Raw genomic sequence first — 18,761 nt, forward strand, 5'->3', positions numbered from 1 at the left:
AGGAAGAGTAAGAAGAGGCTGTGTAAAAAATATCCTGGCTTGTCCTCCTATCACTCTGCACAGCCAACTCTGACACCATCTTCTATGTCGAAGGGTCCTTATGCCAGAAGATGGTTTCAAATTTGGCTGAGTATAGCCCTCTAATTTACCTCCCTGAGGCAGGGGATTCCCAGCCCTCAGCCCCAATGCCCTTTCCCTGAGGAGTAGGGAGGAAAATCGCCTCCACATAGTGCCACTTTGGTGGAGAGCCAGTTTGGTGTAGTGGTTAAGTGTGCAGACTCTTATAGGGGAGAACCAGGTTTGATTCCCCACTCCTCCACTTGCAGCTGCTAGGATGGCCTTGGGTCAGCCATAGCTCTTTAGGAGTTGTCCTTGAAAGGGCAGCTTCTGGGAGAGCTCTCTCAGCCCCAACTACCTCACAGAGTGTCTGTTGGGGGGAGGGGCAAAGGTAAAGGAGATTGTGACCACTTTGAGATTCAGAGTATAGGGCAGGATATAAATCCAATATCTTCTTCACTCTAGGAACTCCTCCTAACCTCTATGGTAAAGATCACAGAGACTAGGGGAGGCAGCCTACAGCATCGCCCCAAAATGAGATCACATCCTCCCTAAACTATGCCTTCCCCAGGCAATGCTGGGATCCCTGGCTGACTGGCATGCTAAAATACAAGGCCTAATTTCTCTTCATTTTGGTCCCTCGAGGTTTCTAGATCCTACCTACCTGCCAGTGGGGGGATTCTGGAACTGCTCCAGGAGTCTTTTGGTCAGTGACATCATCATGCTGTTGACATCGCATGCCATACTCTGAGTTTTGGGCAAAAACACTATGGCTTGGGGGGTTTTTTGCTACAAAATCATAGCGCTTGCCCCAAAACCAGAGTGTCCTCTCATGACATCATCATGTCAGGGACATTAAGTCATGACATCCCTATTTGGGGTGGGGTTCCCCACCAGCCAGCAGGGGGCCGGCAAACTGGAGCCCCCCAAAGCGAAGGAACCCCCGCTGGGACCATAAATCTCTCACATTGAGATTTATATTTCTTCCCCAAATAGAGTTGCCAGCTTTGGGTTGGGAAATTCCTGAAGATTTTTTTCTTTTTGGGGGGGGTGACACTTGATGGTGCAGTTTGGGATGGGGAAGGACTTCAATGGGGTACAATGTCATAAAATCCACCTTCCAAAGCGGCCATTTTTTCCACATGAACTATGTTCTACATGAACTAATTTCTGATGCCTGGAGATCACTCGTAATGTGAGGAGGTTAGGAATCCTATCCCCTGGAGACCCAAAGAAAGAAGCTTAAATCCTGAACAGCTGTGCCAGTCTAGGGTTGCTAGGTCCTTCCTGGCAACTGGCAGGGGATGGGGGTGACTTACGAGGAGAAAGAAAAAGGTCTAAGCCCCATTACTGGTATTGAATAGGAAGTGATAGGGTTGCCAGATCCCTTTCTGGCCTGGGGGTCCCCTACTCTTCAGGGCTCCAATTCACCACCCTGCAGCTGGCCAGCAGGGGAAACGCCATCCCTAAACAGGGAAGTGACATCATCACACTGTTGACATCGTGCAATGTCACTCTGGGTTTTGGGCAACTTCTATGGGTTTTAGTGAGCAAAAGACTCCTGGGCCAAGTCCAGGATCCCCCCTACTGGCCGGAGGTAGGACCTGGCAACTCTAGGAAGTGATGTCATCATGCTGGCAATGTCCAGGTGACACTCAGGTACTTGGGCAGAAACTCTGTGGTAAAACTAACTTCTACCATAGTTTCCCCCCAATTACCAGAGCATTACCCAGATGCTGCTGGTGTGATGACATCACTTCCTGTGTGACACCAGCCACGAAACCCAGGCCCTTTCTCTTGGTAAGTCCCTCCACCTGGCCAGCTGATTGGCGACTGGGGTAGGGCCTGAGGTGGGGGGGCCCTGCCACCACTGGGGGGGTGTAGCAATCCTAGGCCAGGCTCTGACCTTTGGCAATCTGAAACAGGGAGCGAAACCCCAAGGAAGACCAATTGAGACATCTCCTCGCCCTACGTGCATTCCTGTTTCCAGCAGTGAGAAATGACTGGAGACGTGCAAAACACTCTTCCTTCTTTCCCAATTCTGCTTTTCCCTACCCACCCATCGATTGTAAAGAATGAGAGAGATGCCAGGACTGGTGCCTCCAGGGGAGCTATGCTATCTCATCAGGAAACTGTGCTCACTAATCCCAGGTCAGCTGGAGCCGGCTGTGCTTATCCAGAGATGAAAACAACGCAGTCCACCCAAGCTCAGAAGTGCACCTCATATGTTTCAGAGCTTGTGAATGGGGCAGAGCCCTGGGGGGGGGGGGAACTGCAAAGAAGGAACTCCACTCAGAAGAAGATTTTGGATTTATATCCCACCCTCCACTCTGAATCTCAGAGTCTCAGAACAGCTCACAATCTCCTTTGCCTTCCTCCCCTGCAACAAACACCTTGTGAGGTGGGTGGGGCTGAGAGAGCTCTCCCAGAAGCTGCCCTTTCAAGGACAGCTCTGCGAGAGCTATGGCTAACCCAAGGCCATCCCAGCAGGTGCAAGTGGAGGAGTGGGGGATCAAACCCAGTTCTCCCAGATAAGAGTCCACGCACTTAACCACTACACCAAACTGGCTCCCAGAACCTCAGGGGAGGACTAGGACTAAGTCCACACGGTCGGCATCAGGATTTTGGGAGAAGGCAGGAGTTCCATGCTGGAAGCACAATTTTCAGCCACGTGCATCCTCCAGGCGGGGCCTTGAGATCTCCCTCAGATGCAACTGATTTCCAGACAAGAGAGATCATTTCCCCTGGAGAACATGGTTGCTTTGGAGGATGAGCTCATGGGCACTGCACCCTGTTGAGGACCCTCCCCAGGTTCCACCTACCAAATCTCGAGGAATTTCCCCACCTAGAGGTGGCAAACCCAGTTAGGCCTCAAACCTGTTGAAGTGCTAACAGAGAATGCCCGCCATTAGGATTTGCGAAGGGAGAATTTATTTATTTATTATTTATTACGTTTGTTTTCTATCCTGCCCTCTCCAGAAGCGGACTCAGGGCGGCTAACAGTCAATTCAAAAAGCAATTTAGGGTTACAATTTAAAACAATAAAATAACAATTACAATACATTTCATGGTGCTACTCAAGATACTGAAGACAGATACTGGATTTATATCCCGCCCTCCACTCTGAATCTCAGAGTGGCTCACAATCTCCTTTACCTTCCTCCCTCACAACAGACACCCTGTAAGGTGGGTGGGGCTGAGAGGATTCTCTCAGAAGCTGCCCTTTCAAGGACAACCTCTGCCAGAGCTATAGCTGACCCAAGGCTGTTCCAGCAGGTGCAGGTGGAGGAGTGGGGAATCAAACCCGGTTCTCCCAGATAAGAGTCCGCACACTTAACCACTACATCAAACTTGCTGTCAAAACTTCAGTATAGGCGGGATCATAACTTTCTTTCCCAGACAGTGATCCTACGGTGATCATAAATCCTCATGAGTGATGTCGCTCAGCAGTGTAGGGTGGCAGTCCTCTCCCTATTAGATATTAAAGGCCTGTCGAAATAATTCACAGGCCCCGCAGAATTGGGAGAGATCCCGCAGGGCCCTTCTGGCCTCTGGGAGGGCGTTCCACACTGTTGGTGCTGCCATTGAGAAGGCCCTAGCCCATACAGAGCACAATCTGGTCTCCCTTGGTCCAGGGATAGATAAAATGATTTTGTGCTGGATGTGTAAATCGTGGAGAGATGACTGCAGGACATGCTAATTGCAAGTGCATGGAACTGTAACCTGAAGATCTTTGATAAGGGTTCATGTTTCAAATGCAATGATGTGAATAATGTATGTAATGTATGAGAAGCATAACATGCTCTTTTGATGTATTCTGCGAATACGATATTTGGTTTGCAAAGGTTTTAAGTGATCTTTAAGACTTTTTCACCAGCAATTTGTGCTGTTCAGCCCCCAGCTGGGGGTAGGGGATTCCCTGGTTTGGAAGTCCTCCCCCCGCTTCAGGGTTATCAGAAAGTTCGTGGGGGGGGGAAGGAAATGTCCACTGGGCACTCCATTATACCCTGGAGGCTGGTTTCCAGAGGGTATAATGGTGAGTTGATCCGTGGGTATCTGGGGCATAGGGGCTCTTTTTTGAGGTAGAGGCACCAAATTTTCAGCATACTATCCTGGTGCCCCTCCTCAACCCCCCCCCCCCGCCCAAGTTTCAGAAAGATTGGACTGGGGGTCCAATTCTATGAGCCCCAAAAGAAGGTGCCCCTATCCTCTATTATTTACAATGAAGGGAAGGCTTCTAAAAGGAGCGTGGTCTCTTTAAATGTGGTATAAAGTAACTAGATGGAACCTGGGGAGGGCAGCGGGCTCAGTGGGGCACCCTCTAAAGCAGAGGTGGCCAAACTTGCTTAAGGTAAGAGGCACACAGAATAAATGTCAGATGTTTGAGAGCCGCAAGACATGAACATCAGATGTTGGAGAGAAGGAAGGAAGGAAAATAGAAAGGGGAGGTAGAAATAAAGCAAGTTTAACTTTAAATGCATTTTCCAAGCCATCTGCTGGCTTGGTTTGGAGAAGCGATTTAAAGAGACAAATGCCTTCTCCAAGCTGGCTGACAGAGCGGTGGGGGCTTCGAGAGCCACACAATATGTTGAAAGAGCCACATGAGGCTCCCGAGTCACAATTTGGCCACCCTTGCTCTAAACCATCCAGTTTCCCCAGGGGAGCTGATCTCTGTAGTCTGGAGATCAACTGTAATTCCAGGGGATCCCCCCGTCCCACCAGGAGACTGGCATCCTTAGGTCTCCTGTAACACCTCTCCCCATGGCCTACTTCTCAATCGGGTGACAAACCTCAGTTGCACCACTGCAAGCTGCCCGTTGGAACTCACATGTTTGAGCACTCCTCCGCATAAAAATTCCCCTCCCACACTGGAGACGATATGTCCCACAGGAAAAAAAAACCTTTTTTTTTAATATTAGGTCAAATGGATCAATGCTGAGTCAATGCCAAGCGGTTCCTTATTTGTGGTAGGCACACAGCAATGTGATAACACACATGCTTTGCATAAGTGAACTCCCTGCCTTCTCCCAGGAGTTGCTTTGTAGAAAAATAAGTGGCGGAGCTCATTAGCATAACTCATTAGCATATCCTCCCCCAGCCAAAAGCAACCCAATGCAAGAAAGGAGAACCCCGGGCGAGCGAGGCCTGCTTGGGCTGGCTAGAGATCCAGCCAGCACAAGAAGGCCTCGCTCACCTGGGGCTCTCCTTGGCCATCCCCCCCCCCACACAGTCAAAAGGCCAGCAAGCCACCTAAAATCACATAAAAAGTGGAGAAAGGGTGATGCAGGCTTCTCCAGGGGTTAATGAGGGCTCCAGGGGTTAATGGGGGCGTGGCAAAACTGTCTCCCTACTCTCCTAATCCAGGGATTGTTATGCAGCTGCACCTGCTATTCAATGGACAGGGTAGGTGAGGAGGAGGAGGGGGGACCTGTCAGAAAGGTTCAGGAGCTGTGCTCCTGTGAGCTCCTGCTGAATTCAAGGCCTGCTTCTCCCACTGAAAATTATCATGGGAAACATGGCTAGGAGTGAGCACATGGTTTTGTTTGTGCTTTTATGCTTGCAGCTGCAGCACATGAAGAAAAGTGGCTTCAGCCTTTGCACAGGCCTCATGCTCTTTGTGCTTCCTCTTGTTTTAGAGCTGCTATTGGAGCCACTGCAAAAATCACATGTAGTCATGTAAGTAATGTAATTTTGCACCTCAACTACCAGCAGCTCCACAGGGCAGTCTGAGGATGTGAAAATGATGAGTATGCAGGAGAATGAAGAAGCTACTTCTTCCTGTGTATCATGGGTGCAAGCCGGAGGGGTTAGTGGGCATCTGGGAGGCACAGAATTCCCATCACACATCTGATACAAAGTCCTTGTGTTCTCTTATGATAAACACAAGGACACTGCAGTGTAGCGCCGCCCAAGTTACCTTGGCAAATGCCAGGAGAGAGAGTAAGTCTGGAGAGAACCTTCCATCACTTCTGGGTGACATTCTATGGATTTCCCCAATCTCTATGGTAAAGACCATAGAGACACGGGGGATTTTTCCTAGAGTTTCACTTTGGCCATTTTCCAGCTGTTTGTGTCCCACTCCTCTATTTCTGAAGTACCAGGGTTTACCCACCATGGATGAGCAAATGGCAAGCCTACTTCAACGTGTAGTGAGGCCCTTATCCGATATTTGTAAGGAGAGAACCATAACTCTTGTAAAAGCCTATCTTATCAAGATGGTATGGACACTATTCAGTTGTTCAAAGTCTGGTGAAAAGGAAATAGTTATGACATCCACTAGAGGCATCACTGGAAGGTTCTGTGCTGATGGCACCTAGCAACCCCCACTTCTGGTCTTCCCTGCAGTTATAAATTACATTATGCCCCCCGATGGGGTTCCCAATCCCCAGGTGGGTGAATAAACACATAACCACAAATGGTTATAGTGACCAACAATTACTAAGACTATATAGCAATACAATAATGTGATAGTGATGAAAATACACAAATACGTAGAGACATAGACAAAACTCCCAAATAGTGCATTCATGGAAGACAGCAGAGCACCAAAGTACAGGCAGCCTCTTTGAGACTTTTGTCTATGTCTCTATGTATTTGTGTATTCTCACCGTTATCACATTATTGTAGTGCTATATAGTCTTAGAAACTGTTGGTCACTATAACCATTTGTGGTTGTGTGTTTATTCATTTACCAGTGATCTCTCTCTGTTGGAAATAATCCCCAGGAAGGGGCAGGGGATCCCCCGGTTTAGAGGCCCTTCTCCCGCTTCAGAGTCATCAAAAGCGGGCTGTGGGGGAATGTCTGCTGGGCACTCCGTTATTCCCTATGGAGACTGATTCCCATAGAGTATCACAGAGAATTGATCTGCGGGTATCTGAGGCTTGGGGGGGGGGGAGGCTGTTTTTTTAGGTAGAAGCACCAAAACTTCAGCATAGCATCCAATGCCTCTTCTCAAAACACCCTCCAAGTTTCAAAACGATTGGACCAGGGGGTCCAATTCTGTGAGGCTCAAATGAAGGTGCCCCTATCCTTCATTATTTCCAGTGGAGGGAAGGTAATTAAAAGGCGTGTGGTCTCTTTAAATATGATGGCCAGAACTCCCTTCGGAGTTCTATTATGATTGTCACAACCTTGTTCCTGCCTGGATCCACCCCAAAGTCCCCAGATATTTATTGAATTGGACTTGGCAATCCTACCCTCTGATTAACTAAGATATTATGGCTGGCCCTTGGCTCTTTTTGGAAACAGCAGTTCCAAGTTATCCAAGAGCGACAGCCTTTACTCCTTCCTCTGACCAAGGCCAGCGGAGAAATACTCAATCTCGTTTAGCTCCTGGGTATCAAAGGCTGACCCGAGGCCGAGTCATTCTCCTTGAGGAAATAATTGACAAAAATGTTCGATTGAAGCATGTCTGCGGCTTGAAAAGCCAGCAACGATAAGGGACAAGAATGTTGCATAATATTTGGTTTAGGTGGTTGCCTGGCGACGGTATCCAGTAATTACAAGGAGTCACTAGATAGTGACCCTACTCTGGTCGGAGCCACAGTCTGGATGTCTCACCCTTATGCAAGAGAATATGCAAGCACTGATTAACCATATCATGAGGCATGCTCATGCATTCATAGGAGGACCTTTCCACAGTGACATGTTTGCTGGTAACTTCCGCAGACTACTGCAAGTGCAGTCTTAGGTGGGACTGCTCTTGAAGAAGATCTGGAAGCTGAAGCCAGCCCCAAATGTGGTTGCCGGATACTCATTGATGTGAACTGTATTGGCCACATTATACCAGCGGTGGGAAAAAGCTTTACACGCCGAGAAATTTGCTTCCAGGCTAAATTCCAGGTGTATATGTTGGCCCTGAGAATTTGTGGACTATGGTATCTTGGGAAATTCACTTATCCCCTATGAACCAACCAATGTTCCCTCTAAGCTGAGTTAGTGTGAGCTAGCTCACCGTTTTTTAAGCTTCCGGCTCACACATTTTTGCCTTAGCTCGGGAAAAGTGGCCCCAGAGCAACCTAATTGATACAGTTGCTCACAACTTGAATGCCAGGAACTCTCAAAGTGGAACTTTTGCTCACAAGACTCCACAGCTTAGAGCAGGGGTGTCAAACATGCAGCCTGGGGACCGAATCCAGCCCCTGGAGGGGCTCCTATCAGGCCCCCAAGCAACTGGCTCTTCTCTGCTTCCTTCTCCCTCTCTTTTGCTTCCTTCTGCATAACAGAAGGGAAACATTCTGAAGACCCTGACATTTTTGTTCAAACTATTAGGCTTGCGAATCCCCAGGTCCCAGCGGGGATTCTTCCACTTTTCCGGGCTCCTTCCTGCCCCCAGTCAGCTGGCCGGTGGGGGGAAGCCCCGCCCCCAGAGGACCATGTCCCTTTGCGCCTCCGGAGACTTCAGTCTCCGATTGAAAGGCTTCCTCTTGGGATGGTGTGTCTGCGTGTACTTTGAAGAAGTTGGCAGCAATTTGTGAGTAGAGTGGCCAATCCCTCGCTTCAGAGTTGCCAGAAACAGGGGGAGGGGGGGGGAGGGAAACGTCTGCTGAGCACTTCATTATTCCTTATGTGGAGATCGATTCTCATAGGGTATAATGGGGAATTGATCTGGAGGTTTCGGGGGCTCTGGGGGAGCTGTTTTTTGAGGTAGAGGGACCATATTTTTATTATAGTATCTAGTGCCTCTCCCCAAAGTACCCCCCAAGTTTCAAAACGATTGGACCAGGGGGTCCAACTCTATGAGCCCCAAAAGAAGGTGCCCCTATCCTTCATTATTCCCTATGGAAGGAAGACATTTTAAAAGGTGTGCAGTCCCTTTAAATGTGATGGCCGGAACTCTCTTGGAGTTCAATTATGCTTGCCACACCCTTGCTCCTGGCTCCGCCCCAATGTCTCCCGGCTTTGCTCCCAAAGTCTCCCGGCTCCACCCCCAAAGTCCCCAGATATTTCTTAAATTGGACTTGGCAGCCCTACATCCCATACTGAAGGCAAGGGTCATCAATTCAGAATACGTAAGGTTAGCATGCAGCATCACAAGAACCAGGGCCTTTGTTTTGTAGCAGGACCTCCTTTGCATATTAGGCCACGCCCCCCGATGCAGCCAATCCTCCAAGAGCTTCCAGGGCTCTTCTTGCAGGGCCTACTGTAAGCTATTGGCTTACAGTAGGATTGGCTATATCAGGGGTGCGTGGCCTAATATGCAAAGGAGTTCCTACTACAAAAGGAGCCCTGGCAGGAACATTTTTAAAAAGGATGATGATGAAATGTGCTTGATGATCCCCTAGAGGCCCAGGGAGATTGACAGTGCATTCCAAAGAACATTCGAAGTGTAGCCAGGTAAAACCTGACACAAAGACTTAAAAAAAAATACAGAGCCTGTGATCTGTTCAAGAATTTCACTTGGGAAAACTCTCCCTGCTGAAACAGCGAGGGGGCATTTGTAGGACAAGACAGGCCACTGTTGTTTTATTAGAAATCTCTGCAGTAAAAAGATTATATGCATGGCTCTGAAGACTTCATGCGCTGCACATAAAATGGCCTATGGCTTCTCTTCTCCTCTTATTGAAAAAAGGGGAAAAATAAAAAAAAAAACCCTCAAACTTTAATCCCAACTTTCCTAAAGAGTTCAGGTCAGCATCCACAGCACTCTCCTAGGTTGTCGTATGCCTGCAGGGACTCCAGTTGCTAGCAGGAGAAAGGATTTCAGTGATGATGGTGCAGTCTTCTCTAGGAATAGCTGAAAACTCTATGGTTTTGCATAGTTTCCAGCAATTCCTAGAGAGGCATGACCCAGGGTTTCAGAGAAGTGACATCAAGCCGTTGTGGACGGCTGCTCCTCTGTGTCCCCATGTCCTTAGTCTCTCACTGATTATCAGTCCTGGCAATCTTATTTTCTGCTCTCTATTTTGTCATCACAACAGTCCTGCAAAGTAGGTTAGCCTGAGAGAGAAGGACTGACCTGAAGTGAGCTTCATGGCAGAGTAGGGGTTTGGTGTCGGATCTCCCAGGTCCTCATCTAACCTAATTATACTCAGGGCTTTTTTTGAGCAGGAACACACAGGAATGTACTTCCAGTTGGCTTGCCCTCAGGAGGTGTGGCCTAATATGCAAATAAGTTACCACTGGGCTTTTCCAACAAAAAACCCTGTGTGAAACAATGGTGTCATCAGGGGGCATGGCCTAATATGCAAATAAGTTCCTGCTGAGCTTTTTCTTCAAAAAAAGCTGTGATTATACCACACCAACTATGTGGACATATTGATCCCCCCACCCCACTAAAAGTAGAAATTCAGAAAATGAGCAGAAAATGCCAATCAAAGGAAAGGGGAAAGTGTTAACAGCCTTCAGTTCTGTTCTCTGTCGTCTTCCCAATCCTTGCCTTCTCTTTTCCTATGCCCTGGTTTCTCCTGCCTCTTATTCTCTAGGCCACTCTTCCTGCCCTTCTCTGCTATCAGAGCAGTTCAGCCAATGGCAACCAGTCAACCCTTTGCATACTAAGAGAGCCAGTCTGGTGTAGTGTTTAAGTGTGCGGACTCTTATCTGGGAGAACCGGGTTTGATTCCCCACTCCTCCCCTTGCAGCTGCTGGAATGGCCTTGGGTCACCAATAGCTCTCGCAGAGGTTGTCCTTGAAAGGGCAGCTGCTGTGAGAGCTCTCTCAGCCCCACCTACCTCACAGGGGGAGGTAGGTAAAGGAGATTGTAAGGAATGCTCCTTCTAAGCTGCGGAGCCTTGTGAGCAACAATCCTTCTTTGTGAGCTACTGGCATTAAAGTTGTGAGCGAGTGATTTGGCTATTGCATCAATTAGTTTGCTCTGGGCCCATTTTCCCTGAGCTAACGCAAAAATGTGTGAGCCGGAGGCTAAAAAACCATGAGCTAGCTCACACTAAGTCAGCTTAAAGGGAACACTGATTGTTAGCCGTTCTGAGACTCTGAGATTCAGAGCGAAGGGCTGGGTATAAATCCAATATCTTCTTCATCTTCTTCTTCTAAACCTTCCTGTGAAATCAGAGCACCTCAGCTACCATTAAAGGTCCACCACCTGGGTCGCCAGTCTCCCGTTGGGGCCTGGACTTCTCCCAGAATTGTAACTGAACTCCAAACAATGAAGATCCATCCCTCTAGAGCAGGGTTTCTCAAACTTTTCCCCTCTGTGGCCCAGTTCCTTCACCGTGGTCCGGGCGGAGGAAGCTCAGGGAGCAATATAGAGACTGTGCGCTGGCCAGGAACTTTCCCCACCCTCTCTGATGTTTTCAAACACCAGAGAGGGATGGGGGAGGGCTTCTGGCCAGCGCACAGTCTCAGTATCGCTCCCTGAACGTCCTTCAGGTAGAGGACAATCAGGGAGTGATACAGCCACTGCGCGCCAGCCAGGAGCTTTCTGCCCCCTCTCTGATGTTTCTGAACATCAGAGAGGGACGAGGGAGGGCTTTTGGCCAGTGTGCAGTGTCTGTAGCGCTCTCTGACTGCTACAGGCGGCATGGGCAGGGGCTGGAGTGTGGCACAGCATGGCATGCAGTGCCAAATATAAATACAGAGGGGCAGGGGCTGTCGGGCCGCCCCTGGTGACCTGGTATTGAGGTTTCCATGGCCAGGTACTGGGTCGCGACCCTGCAAATGGGAAACGCTGCTCTAGTGCAAACCGCCGCTTCAGAGGGCCAACTCTGTGGTAAAGTATAGCTTCCGGGTGAAATCCCTCCCCAAATTCTTCCCTCCACAGGCACTCCTCCCCCAAATCTCCAGGCTGGAATTGACCCCATCACCATGACAAAAATCCTTTTCAGGAAGTTATAATTCCGACGGCTTCCACTGCAGAACATATATTGGTTACTCACCCCAGTATCCGGAGGATCTGGCAACCAGCCCAGCTCATTCTGAGCAGTACTTGTGTCGAGGAGGTTCACTGAGAATGAGAAAACAAACACGGATTAGAAACCACAGGACAGGCATGGAGGCCTTGAATTTCAAGTGAAGATTGCAGTGAGTTTTGTCCTTCCACAATACAGCTGAAGAAGGGTAAAGGCACAGGTCATCTCTTCTCGCTGAGGTTGACCGTCACGACAATCACAGGGGTATGAAAGGACCTCAGTGTTATCATGGTATCCAGGATACTTGAAGAATCACTCCAATCAAACTTTTCCTGGTCATTTGATCATCACTTCCTGGGCTTGGTTTATTAAACCACTGAGAAATCACAGGCATATTTTGCCTAGCACCTCTGGATCTATCATGATAGAAGAAGAAGAAGACTGCAGATTTATACTCCACCCTTCTCTCTGAATCAGAGTCTCAGAGCGGCTTACAATCTCCTTTATCTCCTTCCCTCAGAACAGGCACCCTGTGAGGTAAGTGGGGCTGAGAGAGCTCTTACAGCAGCTGCCCTTTCAAGGACAACTCCTACAAGAGCTATGGCTAACCCAAGACCATTCCAGCAGGTACGGGTGGAGGAGTGGGGAATCAAACCCGGTTCTCCCTGATAAGAGTCCGTGCACTTAACCACTACACCAAACTGGCTAGAACATTATCTTAACAAGCTGATAATGTAAGTCAGCTATATGCCTGCTTTAGAGGGTAGACTCTGTGGTCTTATATCCTCATAGAAGTCCAGAGCTTTTTTCTGTAGCAGGAACTCCTTTGCATAATAGGCCACACACCCCTGATGTAGGCATTTTTCCAAGAGCTTACAGGGCTCTTATTTCAGGGCCTACTGTAAGCTCTGGGAGGACTGGCTACATTAGGGGTGTGGGGCTTTATATGCAAAAGAGTTCCTGCTACAAGAAAAGCCCTCTAGAAGTCCCTCCCTAAACCCATAAATTTCCAGGAATTTCCCAGACTGGAGTGTTGGCAGCCCTGTTGGATGTTAGCAGGGCACAGATCTGACCAGAAGAGTTAACTCAGCACACAGGTCAAACTAGGGATGCCAGGTCACCCACTACAATGGAAAACCTACCCCGCACTCTGAGCTCCCACTACTATTTGGTACAGCAGTGGAAGCAAAATCAACATGGAAACTGGTGTTGCATGATACCGCAACATCACTTCCAGCTACATTCATAGACATGGTATCATGGTAGGGTTGCAAGCCCCCAAGTCCCAGAGGGAATCTCCCAGTTTTGGGGGCTTCTCCCCACCATGGACCAGTTGGCTGTTTGGCTCCCCTAAACAGGAACATCACTGTGTGACGTTCTCCTGGAAGTGACATCATTGCATTGGTGATGTCATACCAATTTAACCATTGAGTGCCCCAAAACCAGGGCGGCCCTGCATGATGCCCCCAATGTGATGACATCACTTCCAGGTGATGTCATCGCATTGATGCCTCCTAAATCTCCGCACTGAATTGGCGAGGGGATCTGGCAACCTTATGTCACAGCGACGTTCTAGGAACTTTCCAGATTTCAATGGTTTTTACCATAGAGATTAGGGAAGTTCCTAGGGCATCACTGCGGCAACATAAAATCACTTCTGGGCACAACACCGTGCCCTCACCTCCCAAAGGTCCCAAGGATTGCTGGCAGATGGTTGGCAAGCCTAGTCAAAACAGTCTTGGGCCCTGCATCCCCAGTGCTGTCTCTAGTATATATAAGTACATGGGATATAAACACAGGATTATTAACATAATTAATGTACTATATACCAGTAGTTTAGTATGTTCTCTGAACGGGATGGCCCAGGAAAGGCTAGCTCAGTCTTGACAGATCTTGGAAGCTAAGCAGGATTGCCTAGGTTAGTACTTGGATGGGAGATTACCAAGGAATTGTAGGGTTGTTATGCAAAGAAGATGATGATGATACTGGATATATACCTTGGCCTTTCACTCTGAATTTCAGATTAGTCACAATCTTCTTTACCTTCCCCCCCCCCCACAACAGACAACCTGTTAGGTGGGTGGGGCTGAGAAGTCTCTCTCAGAAACTGCCCTTTTAAGGACAACTCTTCCCAGTAGTAACGTATGGCTGTGAGAGCTGGACCATAAGGAAGGCCGAGCACAGAAGAATAGATGCTTTTGAGCAGTGGTGCTGGAGAAGACTCTTGAGAGTCCCTTGGACTGCTAGAAGATCAAATCAGTCAGTCCCAAGGGAAATCAACCCTGACTGTTCGTTGGAAGGTCAGATGCTGAAGTTGAAGCTCAAATACTTTGGCCACCAAATGAGAAGAGAGCACTCACTGGAGAAGATCCTGATGCTGGGAAAGACAGAAGGCAAAAGAAGAAGGGGATGGCAAAAGATGAGATGGCTGGACAGCATTACTGATGTAACAAACAAAAATTTGAGCAGACTTCGGAGGATGGTGGAAGACAGGAGGGCCTGGCGTGACTTTGTCCATGGGGTCTCAAAGAGTCGGACTCGACTGTGTGACTGAACAACAACTTGTGAGAGCTATGGCTGACCCAAGGCCATTCCAGCAGCTGCATGTGGAGGAGTGGGGAATCAAACCCAGCTCTCCCAGATAACAGTCCACACACTTAACCACTACACCAAACTGACTCTCGAGGAAGGCACTGCAGAACCACCCCTGTTTGTCTCTTGCTTTGAAAACCCTTCAGGTTGGTGTGAGTCAGCTGAGACTAGAAGGCACTTTGTAATGTTGATTACACTTATTAATAACCGTGATTGCGGACACACTAGGTAGGGAAATAGATTTCCCGCGCCACACGATAAGCTGCTGTCCTGAAGGTCAAGATTCTACCAGGTGCAACCAGGGGCAATGGGAATCAATACGGTGGGGAGTCCCTCAGAGTTGTGGGGCCCTGGAGCAGTTTATCACTCACTCCCATCCTTGGTTGTGGCTACTGGTGCTGTCCTAAGTCCGTAACTCTGTTTAGGATTGCACCAGTGTTCCCTATAAACTGGGTTAGAGTGAGCCGGCTCACAGATTTTTCGCCCCCAGCTCACAAATATTTGTCTTAGCTCAGGAAGGGTGACCTCAGAGCACACTAATTTATGCAGTAGCTCACAACGTTATTGCCAGTAGCTTACAAAGTAGAATTTTTGCTCCCAAGACTCTGAAGCTTAGAGGCGACATTGGATTGCACTATATTTTTTTTTCTTGGTTTCTAAAATCTGCAGCGCACGGTTTCCCCTCTGGCCCCCATATAATTATCTTTGAGTGCAGAATCGGAGTTGCAGCCATTCCGTCGTACGTACAGACAACCTCTGCGGCAAGATTAAATGTTGTACTGAACAGTCTTTTTTTTTTACAGGCACACTGCTACAGCCAACTTTCTAACACACCCAATTTCAGAAGCCAGGGCAGTGCAAAGGATTGCCGAATCCTTGATTACAATGTACAAGAGACAGAGACTTGGGAGGGGAACAAGGTGTAAACTAGGCGTTATTACCGGCATCAAAAAAAGTAAGCCGGTTTTCACTTTGGTAATGTTTTCATTTGTCAAACAGCGTTAAAGGCTCCCAAACATGAAACGGCAGCATTCAAACACACAACACATACTTCATCACACCACCTGCCTTGCCGGTTTTACAAGCAAGCAGGCCTGCAAGCTGAATAGGTTACTCTGCCTTGTTCTTCAAAGAATCCGTAGAAGGGCAGCTGTAAGAGCTAGAGCAGAAGCTAATAAGCATCTCCAAAATTTCTTTTTCTTCCCCGTTTGCAGTTGACTATTTACCAGGTTAGAGTCAGCAACATGTTGCCTGTGGGGGCCATGGTGCCCACAAATGCTTTTTCTAGTGCCTACCAACAGTGTTCCCTCTAAGCTGAGTTAGCGTGAGCTAGCTCACAGATTTTTAGCCTCCAGCTCAAACATTTTTGTCTTCGCTTGGGAAGGATGACCCCAGAGCACAATCATGTATGCAGTAGCTCACAACTTTAATGCCAGTAGCTCACAACTTTAATACCAGTAGCCCCCAAAAGTAGAATTTCTGCTCCCAAGACTACGCAGCTTAGAGGGAACATTGCCTACTAAGTGTTTTTAGAAAGTAAGGAGGGCCAGGTAGGATTTCGCCAAGCAAGGTCTTCGTAGGGTTTCCAATCTTCAGGTGAGGAGCAGGGAAATACCTTGATACAATGACGAAATACGCAACACCAATTCATATCAAATATATCAATTTAAATAAAGTGAAATCAACACGCAATTAATACATAAATTCAGCAGTGGGTAAACCTATATTCAAACACTTTGAACCTATACAACAGAGCACACAGAAAAAATCATAGGAATGTTACTGCCAAAAAGTGCTTGTATCCATGGAGATTTTTATGTCCGAAGTTCATTCCATTGTTTTTAAGTCAGATGAGTCCACCAAAACCACCTCTGATGGAGCCCGATGCCGGCTGGTTGCTTGCCGCGCTGTTTCAAGTCTCTTTGTCAAAGAGGGGGTATCTGAAGTTCTTCCAAACCTTTTTACATCATATAAATATATCGCAACTCATACAAGCACAAAATAGAAGCCTTCACAGGGCGTAAAGTGTTTGAAAATAGGTTTACTCACTGATGAATTTATGTATTAATTGCATGTTGATTTCACTTTATTTAAAAAGGCCCTTCCCCCGCTTCACGGTCATCAGAAAGTGGGAAGGGGGAGAGGGAAATGTCTGCTGGGCACTCTATTATTCTCTATGGACACCGCTTCCCATAGGTTATAATGGAGAATTGAGCCACAGGTATCTGGGGTTCTAAGGGGGGGCTGTTTCTTGAGGTAGTGGCACCACATTTTCAGCATAGCATTCTATGCCCTCAAAACACCCACCAAGTTTCCAAAAGACTGGACCAGGGGATCCAATTCTATAAACCACAAAAGAAGGCACCCCTATCCTTCATTATTTCTCATGGAGGGAAGGCATTTAAAAGATGTGAAGTCCCTTGAAATGTGATGGCCAGAACTCCCTTTGGAGTTCAATTATGCTTGTCACAACCTTGCTCCTGGCTTAGGCTTGCCAATCCCCAGGTCCCAGCAGGGTTCTTCCGCTTTCCCAGGCTCCTTCCCATCCCGTCAGCTGGCTGACGGGGGGAAGCCCCGCCTCCCAGAGGACCATGTGCCTTTCCACCTCCGGAGGCTTCAGTCTCCGATTGAAAGGCTTCCTCTTGGGATGGTGTGTCTGTGTTACTTTGAAGAAGTTGGCAGCAACTTGTGAGTAGAGAGGCCAATCCCTCGCTTCAGAATCTCCAGAAACCGGGGGGGGGGGGGGAACGTCTGCTGAGTACTTCATTATTCCCTATGTGGAGATCGATTCTCATAGGGTATAATGGGGAATTGATCTGGAGGTTTCGGGGGGTCTGGGGGAGCTGTTTTTTTTAGGTAGAGGCACCTAATTTTCAGTGTAGTATCTAATGCCTCTCCCCAAAGTACCCCACAAGTTTCAAAATGATTGGACCAGGGGGTCCAATTCTATGAGCCCCAAAAGAAGGTGCCCCTATCCTTCATTATTTCCTATGGAAGGAAGACATTTTAAAAGGTGTGCTGTCCCTTTAAATGTGATGGCCAGAACTCCCTTTGGAGTTCATTTATGCTTGTCACACTGTTGCTCCTGGCTCTGCCCCCAATGTCTCCTGGATCCACCCCCAAAGTCTCCTGGCTCCACCCCCAAAGTCCCCAGATATTTCTTGAATTGGACTTGGCAACCCTATCCTGGCTCCACCCCCAAAGTCTCCTGGCTCCACCCCCAAAATCCCCAGATATTTCTTGAATTGGACTTCGCAACCCTAAACTGAACAGTAATTCTGGGAGATCTCCAAGTCCCACCTAGAAGTTGTCAACCTTAATTTCCTTGGGCTGCTGGAGGTGGCCAACCCCAAGGCTATATTCCCGAATCCCAACCTAACACTTCTCACTTACAGAAGGGCCAATGATAGTTTTGCTCAAGAGCTGCCCAAATCCAGAGCACTTTCAGCTCAGCTAAAAACTCATCCCTTATGTGGAGGCTTCTCCTCTCTTTCTTTATCATCTTCTATTCCTTTTGTAAGCCAGGCAAGCATTTTTCATGGACCTCAGCCGCATGGGCATGTCTAGAACATACATTGTAAATCACAGAAATGGCACTGATTGAGTTTTGTGAGGGACTGACTCATATGATATGTTGCTTACAGGGAAGGGTGACGCCCAGTACCTTCCCCCCCTCAGAGGCCACAAGCTGGCTGGTAACACATAAACCAGCCCAAGATAAACCTGAAATTATCGAGAATTTATGAAGTTGGGGAAAAAAAGGTGCCTTCATGCCAAACAGTCATCTCTTCGAGACACAGGGGCTGAAGCCAGAAAAAGGGATGAAAAATGACAAGGACAAATTACTGGAACAAAAGATAAATTAGCGTTGCCTCAGGGAACTAACCAGAACCAGGAACGAGAGGCCAGGGGATGAAGGGAAAGGTCTCACAAAGTGTTTTTTTAAAGGATATACGCACCATTTCTTTCTTAGAAAAAATATTCCATTGATGATAGGAATCCACTACCCGTCTAAAATCTCTTCTTCCCCGCCTTTCGTTGTTAATCCAGCAATTTACTAACATGACTGCAAGGCTAATAAAGTGCAAATTAACGCAGGATACAGAAATACAAGATAAAAAGGAAAGGAAAGGTCCCCTGTGCAAGCACCAGTCGTTTCCGACTCTGGGGTGACGTCGCATCACAACGTTTTCACAGCAGAGTTTTTATGGGGTGGTTTGCCATTGCCTTCCCCAGTCATCTACACTTTCCCCCAGCAAGCTGGGTACTCATTTTACCAACCTCAGAAGGATGGAAGGCTGAGT

General features: G+C 48.0%; 1 protein-coding gene across 1 annotated transcript in view; it reads right to left on the minus strand.

Annotated features, from left to right (window-relative positions):
- EPHA1 (EPH receptor A1) overlaps positions 1-18,761 on the minus strand; it is a 162,155-nt gene that overhangs the window by 128,396 nt on the left and 14,998 nt on the right. The window contains exon 2 of the mRNA XM_060236943.1: positions 11,893-11,960. Within this exon, the coding sequence (XP_060092926.1) occupies positions 11,893-11,960 (68 nt within the window). The remainder of the gene's footprint in view (positions 1-11,892; positions 11,961-18,761) is intronic.

Source organism: Heteronotia binoei, chromosome 4, assembly GCF_032191835.1.
Source record: "Heteronotia binoei isolate CCM8104 ecotype False Entrance Well chromosome 4, APGP_CSIRO_Hbin_v1, whole genome shotgun sequence".
Taxonomy (NCBI): Eukaryota; Metazoa; Chordata; class Lepidosauria; order Squamata; family Gekkonidae; genus Heteronotia; species Heteronotia binoei.